The sequence below is a fragment of the Mytilus trossulus genome, chromosome 11 (genome assembly GCF_036588685.1).
Source record: "Mytilus trossulus isolate FHL-02 chromosome 11, PNRI_Mtr1.1.1.hap1, whole genome shotgun sequence".
Taxonomy (NCBI): Eukaryota; Metazoa; Mollusca; class Bivalvia; order Mytilida; family Mytilidae; genus Mytilus; species Mytilus trossulus.
The window spans coordinates 12,739,920-12,749,959 of NC_086383.1; the positions used below are offsets into that span (position 1 = coordinate 12,739,920).

Sequence of the window (10,040 nt, forward strand, 5' to 3'; positions counted from 1 at the left end):
TATTCCCACTGCTATTAAATACATCTAACAATGTTGTACTAACCATACATTGAAAGTATCTGAATTGTTGCAGTATTTCTGTACTGCCTGTAAAACCATGAGAACATTTAATCAATTGTGTTAAACATTGTCTTTTTAGGGTCATATTTCTTCATATTTGTGGCATTTATCCATTATACTGTACTGTGATGTTTGTGTGAGAGCTTTTGTATGTCAAGTAAAACATTTTCTACAAAATATTAGTTATTTTATGAATTTGTCAGAAGAACTGTAATGGATGTACATAAATTAGTCCCCTACTGACAAAGTTGATGAAAAAAAAAGTTTGGTTCTAACTGTGGAGCACTCTCAGTTCTCTATCCATGTCTCTCAATCTCTTTTCTCCATCTATTTGCAATCTATCTGTGCCTTGTGACCAATCCTCCTAAATAAACTCATCATAGATACCAGAACTAAATTTAGTATAAACGCCAGACGTGTATTTCATCTACAAAAGACTCATCAGTGACACTCGAATTTAAAAAAGTTAAAAAGGCCAAATAAGGTACAAAGTTGAAGAGCATTGAGGACCAAAATACCTAAAAGTTTTGTCAAATACAGCTAAGGTAATCTATACCTGAAGTAGAAAAGCCTTATAGGCTGCATGTATAATTCAGAGATTGATGAAACTTTACACAGCTGTAGAATGCCATGTGTATGAAATGGACATAATCCATCCTACTTGTAAATAAAGGCAACAGTAGTAGACCATTGTTAAAAAAAAAAACGATAGAGACTGGGTTACAAACTGAAACTGAGGGGAACACATCAACTGTAAAAGGAAAATGATAGCTCTGTATTTCAACATGTTATCCAATGGAGAATGTCTGTCACAATGTTGTCATATGTTAAGAGTCTAACTTAATTAAATTCAACGATCCAAATATCTTGCTGGTAATTTATCGATCAGGAAGTGAAAAGTTTAAAAAAAAATAAAACATGTTGCACGTTCAAAAAGGACTTGCATTTCTAGTAATATTAAGGAAGAAAAACAATATGTCACTAATGACTGTTTCAGTGTAAGCCAAGGCTCAAAGTTGAAGGCCGTACCTTGAACTATAATGGTTTACTTTAATAAATTGTTACTTGGATGAAGAGTTGTCTAATTGGCACTCGTACCACATCTTCCTATATCCAAAACAAAACTCTAGTACTTTAGTTTAACATGATATAAACAAAGTATTGCGCAACTATAAAAAAAACCTGGTGCTTCAGACATACCACACTTGTAATCCTTTTGTAAGTATTAATTACATAACTTTTCCATAAAAGATATTATTTTATCTTCCAACTCCTAAACTTTCCATTTCTATGTAGCAACATTCCAGCAGTGTCTATGAAGAAACCGGCATTAACATCAATTTAAGGGAGCCGGAATTTACTTAAAGACTTGGAGAAACATCAAAAACAACGAACAACACCATCATACTAGAACAGACTCAATAGCTTGAAATCAAGAACATCAGAACAAAAGCTATGCATAACAGTCATGACAGAATTAATCGGTAATACAGCAAACGAACAAGCAACTGCATACACTGATTGATCATGCATGGGAAACCTGGACCATGTGGAGCTGTTGCAATCATCTACACAGAAGGCTCAAGACCAGCCATACGACTACATACATCTGTCCCTCAAATAGGATCCATCTTGCTGGCAGAACTAATAGCAATTGTAATTGTATTAAAATTTTGCATACTGGAAAGACTATACGACACCATCACCACACTTAAGATCTTCTCTGACAGTCAAAGTGCAGTAGGACTCCTCACACTTAATTGGGCACCCAAATCCTATATTGAGGTAACTCGAGACATCGGAGAACACCTCGAGGATCTAAGAACTAAAGAGATGGAAATTTGCATCCTATGGACACCAGGACACGCAAATATTCAAGGGAACGATGAAGCGGACTTTTTGGCAAAGCAAGCAGCAGGAGAAGCAACACAACGCCAAAAAAACAACAAGATTTCTCTTCAAGACGTTCAAGGTGCACACAAGAGTGCCATGCTGACGTGGCAAAGACGATGGGAATTAAGCATTCCAGGAAGAGACCTATTTGAGATAACACCAAACGTTAAAAACATCCCAATCTTTGACTATCCAACAAAAATTTCAGCATCTTTATACAACTAAGAACTGCATATAAACAACGCACAGGACAAAAGACCACCGAATAAGCAGATGTGGAACTAGGGAAACTCAGCAACACTACCTCACAGAGTGCTCCAACTAAAAAACCCAGACTGAGCTACACAAAGCCTATAAAAATTCGGATTGGTTACAGGAGCTCAGAAACAAATAATGCTCCACACGTCGTGTCGCAAATGTTAATTCAAACCCGGTAATAAGTGAATCGGTAGGTGAGATTTTGGAAAAGGGTACGTGATTGTAGGTACATATACGCTATCATCTGTAAAACATATATTCCATAACAGTTAAGTCGTGATGTTCGTAAAACGTTCGGGGGAAGGATTGTAACTTCAGCACTTAGAAGTCTTGTTTTAATAGCTTCAATATGAGCAACAACCCTTGATCAATGACGTCATGATATGAAATAGAAGCACCTGAATATCGTATCAAGTTGACAACAGGGAAATGTAAGCGCCGTAATTTTGCGCTGCTGTAATGTTGTTAAATAGAAAATGAAAGTGCACCGTTGGGTAGCTGGACTCATCTCTTTTTTTCGTAAAGATTTGTTGTCAACCGACCCTTATTATCATTTGCTATACATAAGTCAAGTTCTGAGGCATACTTAACCATATGTTGTATTATCTATCTCACTTTATTTCACATTGATAAATGCGTTTAACATTGTAACCTTGTCTCGATGGAACGATATCATTATGTTATCTATATTTTGCGTATGAAAAGTTTGTAAGATGTCCATCCGACAGGTATCATCTATCCATGATTAAATTGTTAATCTCTCCGTTGTGTGTTCCTTGATTCCTATACCGTTTACAAGAGGCAAACTGAATGAGGTGTTTGTAATGAATTTGAGTTTAAAATAGTTATATATTATATAAGAGCGTTTCGTCTATTAAAGACTCATCAGTGACGCTCATATCAAAATATTTATAGAGCCAAACAAGTACAAAGTTGAAGAGCATTGAGGATCCAAAATTCAAAAAAGTTGTGACAAATACGGCTAAGGTAATCTATGCCTGGGATAAGAAAATCCTTAGTTTTTCGAAAAATTCAAAATTTTGTAAACAGGAACTTTGAAAAAATGACCACATTATTGATTTTCATGTCAACACCTGGGCTGGTGATTCCCTCGGGGACGAAACGTCCACCAGCAGTGGCATCGACCCAGTGGTGTAAAAAGTCATCAAAGGTACCAGGATTATAATTTAATACGCCAGACGCGCGTTTCGTCTACATAAGGCTCAGTTTTACAAATTTGTTTTGAAGGTATCATTGGTCAATCATCATTCAAGGTTTTGTGTATAGCTGTGTTTCTACAATCAATAGGCATAAACTAGTTTTGTGTGTAGAATTATTGTAAGACATATTTGTTTGTCTACATGGTACATACAGGCGACAGTAGTACACCGTTCTAAATTCGTAAATCGACTGAGAAAAAACAAAATAAATACGGGTTTTACATCCGACAAAAACCTTGGGCCTGTTTATCGAAGCTCTCTTAGGATTAGGACGTGTCCTAAGACCAAATTAAGGAGGCTCGCTGGAACAAAATTTCAGGTAAAAATTTAACCTTTATTTTTTCATTACAGATTTTATTTATTTCACTATTAGTTATTACTTTATGATATGGTACAAAAATCAACCATTTTTTTTGAAATTTTATGGGGGGGGGGGGGGGGGGGGGGTGAAAAGGGGAGGGGGTCTGGGAGGAGAAATATTGCCATGCTGTCTTTTTGTCGTTATCTCTGTTTCTCATTTTAAGTCATTAGTATTCTGCTTCCGTTAACACCCATATTTCACAACCACTGATAATAATCATACTAATAAATAACAAAAAAGAATAAAGTGCAATACCACACGACAGAGCCGAGGGCTGGTTTAATAACAACCATTAAATGATATTTATTGCATACAAATTTCGAATCAGAACGAAAAATCATCATATATATATAAATATATACAACTCGTCTAAACATCAACCCAACAATGTTAGATCTGTAAATATATATACAACTCGTCTAAACATCAAACCAACGATGATAGATCTGTAAATTTGCATCCGCAAATTCTTGTTCTTCCCTCGCCAGGATTCGAACCTATGCTACTGGGGAGTTTCTAAACGGCGTTAACGGAAAACGGAACCGAAACGGAAACGGTAATTTTTTTTATATAGACGTAATTTAAGGGGGCAAAGATGGAAAGAACTACGAAAATAAACAACGACTGAAGTATATGAAGTCACACAACAGTTAAGTTGACAATAGGATATGAGCCAGATGTCAAAGAAAATAGCAAACTGTATTGTAAATACATCATAACAACTAAAAAACAAAGAGGTATTAAAAAAGCACGTGCCGTTCAAATAGGTGTATGTAAATCTTTTAAAATGGGAACTCTCCAACATTATAAAATTGAATAGCAAATTACATGATAAAAGTATCTCTATCTTCTTTAGTTTGCAAGATAATTGATGACAACACCTAAAATTGGTAAACTCGTCAAGAGCAAAAACGAGTCTACTTACAATTTAGCCACACATGTTGACCTGGTTATATTTGCTATAAACTGTTTCTCTCTGTCTATTTATATTTTTCTATACTATTGGTAAACATTGAAGCACATGTCATACAAGGGCGATAACTCCACACAAGAAATCATTTGACCGTTTTGACGTCAATGGACATTAGGTAGAGCACAATTTTCTAAACATGTTTTTCGCTATTCTCTGTGGGTTTTCAGCACTTGCATTTCATTCCTTTGTTTTAATTTTGTCCATGCCAGCATGCAAGATTATCCAGCACGCTTAAACAAGATAAACTAATGATAAGTGTTGCCAAATTTAACCAAAACTGTCAGACGACTTCCTTTAGGACATGTGCTTGATAACATTTGGTCCATTAGTTTCATAGAAGATTTTTGGAAAAGTTAACAAAGACGGACGACGGAGTGATGTGAAAAGCTCACTTGGTAGGTCTAGGTTAGATAAAACAAACCCCTCAATGTAAATCACCACTAAAGACTTAAACCAGCAGAAAACATGAGCAGAAACATTGAATGAACAATTCAAAATATATAATTGTAACAATTAAGAAGCATCAACTTAATATGTATACCACTAAATAAACCGTTAAATCCAACATAGAAAGACATAATAAATTAAGTCGGGTGAGCAAAAAAACTATTGAATATGGACTCAATAATCAAAAGTATGAAGGCCAAGAAATATAAGCCATAGAATTTCTAAAAAATTCAAAATGAAACGAAAAAGCAGCTATCATATCATTATGCGCAAACTTTTACAACAATCATTTATACCAGCTTAATACCCGATAAATGGACAACAGCTGACATTTGTGCATTTCTGCTAAGTACATGAAACACGCATTTTTTGTAAGATGCTCTATAAAATTAAAATTTAGAATAAAAATGGGGAATGTGTCAAAGAGACAACAACTCGGCCACAGAACAGACAATAGCAGAAGGTCACCTGTAGGTCTTCAATGTAGTGAGAAATTCCCATACCCGGAGGCGTCCTTCAGCTGGCCCCTAAACACATATATACTAGTTCAATGATAATGCCATGATCGTTGTACTATACTCCAAATTATACACAAGAAACTAAAAGTAAAAATAATACAAAACTAACAAAGGACAGAGGCTCCTGAATTTGACAGGCGCACGGGTTAAAAATGTTTATGAGATCTCTATACCTGTTGTCAATGTAGAAAAGTAAACGCATAACAATACGCTCATTAAAAATCGGTTCAAAAGAAGTCCGAGTCTGCTGTCAGAAGTTGTAACAAATGAAAATAAACAAAGTGACAATAATTCATAAATAACAACAAACTACTAGCAGTTAACACAAATGCCAGATTTAGATCTCAATTAAACTGATTGAAAGATTATGTCTTCATCATATGCATATCAGGCACACTCCCTCCCGTTAGGGGTTTGGTATCATATAATCATAGAATATATGGGAAGAGCATAACCCGTGTCATTTCAACCAGTTGTTTTTAAATAAAACCAAAATATGCAATCTTCAATTACCTGACAACAGTATCGTAATTATATCCCTTCTTAATACGTCTATGTAAAAGTTTTGTAAGCTTCTGAGGTGAAAACTGACATTTTTGTGCTTTATAACATATTATGTACACTATGCTCCAACATAATGCGTAACCTGCTAGATTATAATAATAGCATCAATGCTTTTCATAAATTTCACAGTTGCAACTACCTGCTTTCAATGATTACGACAAAACCCTCAAAAGGGACACGTTACATATATACCAAGTTATGTAATATTTTAAAAAAGCCCCATATAAACTACTACTATCGAAACAAACAGTTACAGGAAACCAGTAAAACACAATGTTTGAATCACTCATTCCTATGCTTCCGCTAGCAAAGAGGCATGGTAAATTGGACAACATCAAACAGGCCCAACAATCCGTTGATTCTCGGGTATCTCAAAAACCTGTTCTGGGTCAGGTGTTATCAAGTAAATGATATCTTCAAGACTTGGATGATCGGGTGTTTGGCCAGTAGCAACATCTAAACGAACAGATGCGTTCAGTAGAATAAAGTGTCATTACCGTTATAAAAAAAAAAGAACAGAGAAGAGTTTTTAGTTGTGTTGACATACATGTAGCACCACACCTTAGTAAACTATAAATATGAATAAAAGTAACTTTTAAATTTTAACATTCCTATAGTGTAAATGAATATGTATTCATGTATATGGTAAGCCGGATCTGTTAATTGTTTCTGATCAACATATATCATCACCAGTTTTTGGATGGGTTCGTATTTCTCTACCTCAGTTTAGTTTTGGCAAATGATGGTGAATCTAAAACAGAAGTTACAATTCCGACCAGATCCTGACATCGTCATTTGGTCCGCCTCAACAGGCAATCCTGCTGGAACTAACCGTACCATTGAAAGAAAGAATAGAAGATGCCTACGAAAGAAAGAGACTGAAGTAAGAATATCTACTTGCAGAATGTAGAGACAATGGATGGCGGGTTTGATTATTTCCGGTTGAATTAGGACGCAGAGGGTTTGATGGACAGTCTATGTGGCGAGCATTGGGAGCACTTGGTATTGTTGGAGGGGAAAGAAGTAAGCTGATAGGGCACTTGTGTAAACAGGCAGATACAGCATCGATGTGGTTATGCAGAAAAAGGTCTGAACAATGGAAGCAGTAAAGTGTAGAGACAGGGATGGATAGCCAAGTGGTTTCGGGCTGGGACTTGATCACCCCAGTCGGCGCACCTCTGGAGGTTGTAGTGGACAGAGCCGGTAGAAGGATTCACCTGAAGACGGAACCATGCATCTTTCCAACAGGATGTATTAAGGTAATTGTATGTTTTGTTTTGTGTATAATGGTTTGTCTGCTTGGGTTTTTGTTTTTTAGTCTTTTGGTCTACTTTTAAGCATTAGGCGGCATGATATTTACAGCAGTGTGGACATTTTGATTTTTAAAGCATTAGGACATGATTTTGATCTTGGTAAGGGCACTGTGCAAATCGTAAAACCATATAGGAATCCATGAACGCTTCTAATTTTCTACCACTTATTTCACATCCATTCGTATTAATTTTATTGATAAAGTCTGTTTTCTTGTTCACATGTTTCCTTATCGGATGTAGTCCATACAACATTGTCGCATTTTGTTTCTTTTAAGTTTTCTTTCTATTATAAAAAAGTTACAACGAAAATCACTAATGCAGAACAACGCAACAAGATACATTGTACTAATATTAATTCAAGGCGATTAAAAAAGAAGCAAAGAAAATAAAAAACGGATGAAAAGAATTTCCGTAAAATGTATTACTCCACAACCTATCTTCGGAATCGAGGCCAATGTCCATTTTTAGACCATTTGTAGATTTATTTTGTGTTGTTAGGTTACTACTTTTTGACGCTTATCCAACATGTTTTTTTTTAAATAATAAAAGTCGAACAGGACTTTACTGAATCGCATAAACGACATACGCATGGGATCTTGGTTTAGTAATCGACAGAAAAACGAAGTATTATATTGGGTTAGGATGTCTGGCTAACGCATGTCCTATCAAATATTTCAAATGACATAGTCTCGTCATGATATGTCCTGCGTATTATTTAAATACTTTATACTTTTAATTATAATCTTTTATTTCGTGTTAATTTCTCTGTTTTTCTTTCTTTTACTAAATAAAACATGCCTATGTAGATGAATTAACGAAAAATAAAAGATGTTAATTTTTTATGTTTCCGTATTCCGTTTCCGTTCCGTATTCCGTTCCGTTTTCCGTTTCCGCCGTTTAGCAACACCCATGCTACTGAGATACACACAATCATTTGTAAACAATCAATCTCTTAATGCATGATACAAAATATCAAATAGCATGGATGTAAAAACTAACGTGACCTATCGAGTAGACCCTGTCGTGCCGAATGATTTAACCGCCAAATCACACAAACTACTTAACCTAAACGCCATCTAATGGCAGACAGTTCAGAAGAAAATAATTTCATTCAAATTCATAAAATCAGCCGACTGAAATTATTTCTTCTTCCGTTAACACCCATATACCACAACCACTGATAATAATCATACTAATAAATAACCAAAAAAAAGTAAAGTGCAATACCACACGACAGAGCCGAGGGCCGAAAACACAAAGAACGGGAAAATTTAAAAAGGTGATCTATATCATGCAATAAAAGTCTGAAAATAATGCGATAGAAATTATTCGGAACACCATCTACCATGTCTCTTAAAAAGAGACTATAAACCTTTATTAGCACAAGCACTAGCACCTTCAGACCTAAACATGTGAAACAAAAATATATGTGTAATTAAAAAATGGCTTAAATACAATTTCAAATGAAGAAAACATTCGTTTATTTCTCATGGTACAAAGGTTCATTATCAAAACTAAAAGGCTTATAATTTAATGATTCACACAATAAACTTGTAAGCATTTCGTCTCATCAGTTGCATTTTTCTTTACTTTTCAGTTCATTAGAATCATCGAATGGGGGAGTCTCAAGTGGTTTTAACATATATGATTGATGAACAATAATCGGACTGACATATACAATTGTTAAATTGCCAGGTACCCATTTGCATCGAAAACGGACCACCTAAATGACATTGATTTTATTTGATTACAAATGTATTTTTTAGTTTAGATACACATATAAATGTAGTTAAAAAAAACATTTATTTTTGAAAAAATTTTCAAAATATTTTTCTTTTAATTTTCAAACTGTCGAAGTTTATTCTTGACCTGTACAAATGTACTTACATGTAAACAGATTTTTACCTGATTCTAATGTCTTTACAATACTTAAGATCTGAACCATACCAGACCAAAGTATAAAAAACCCTCTTTCAAAGTCTAAAACTTATTCGACCAATAAACATTAACTTTATAAATTTTGAATGTTAAACTATAACTAATTCATCAGCAAATCACTAATATTTACAATGGGTTACTTCCCTTTGCTTAGATATCGTCTCTTCTTTTTTTTTTTTTTTTTTTTTTTTTAGCTATAACATGTTTTCATCACTTTTCTAACCCAAAGAAAAATTAATCGTGTACATTTAAAATAATCTAGATAGTCAAAATATGAGAGATATATAAGTATTGGTGGTGGTCTGTTAAGACTTTGTCAAATATGTTTTAGACTTGGTCAACTGTGGTTTAGACTTGATCTAGTAAGCTTTATATTTTGTCAATAACGGTTAAGACTTGAATCGAGTTATATCATCATATTCTACAATATTTATCAAAAGTACCAGGATTATAATTTTATACGCCAGACGCGCGTTTCGTCTACATAAGACTCAT

The 10,040-nt window shown here is 34.5% G+C and overlaps 1 protein-coding gene across 1 annotated transcript; it reads left to right on the top strand.

Annotated features, from left to right (window-relative positions):
- Positions 1-1,587: 1,587 nt before the first annotated feature.
- LOC134689747 (uncharacterized) lies at positions 1,588-2,178 on the top strand. Its single transcript, XM_063549716.1, has one exon. The coding sequence runs from the start codon at positions 1,588-1,590 to the stop codon at positions 2,176-2,178; it is 591 nt and encodes a 196-aa protein (XP_063405786.1).
- The last annotated feature ends 7,862 nt before the right edge of the window (positions 2,179-10,040 follow it).

Bases quoted from the DNA above. Each gene is read 5' to 3' on its own strand.
- LOC134689747 (XM_063549716.1), top strand. From the start codon at position 1,588: ATGCATGGGAAACCTGGACCATGTGGAGCTGTTGCAATCATCTACACA.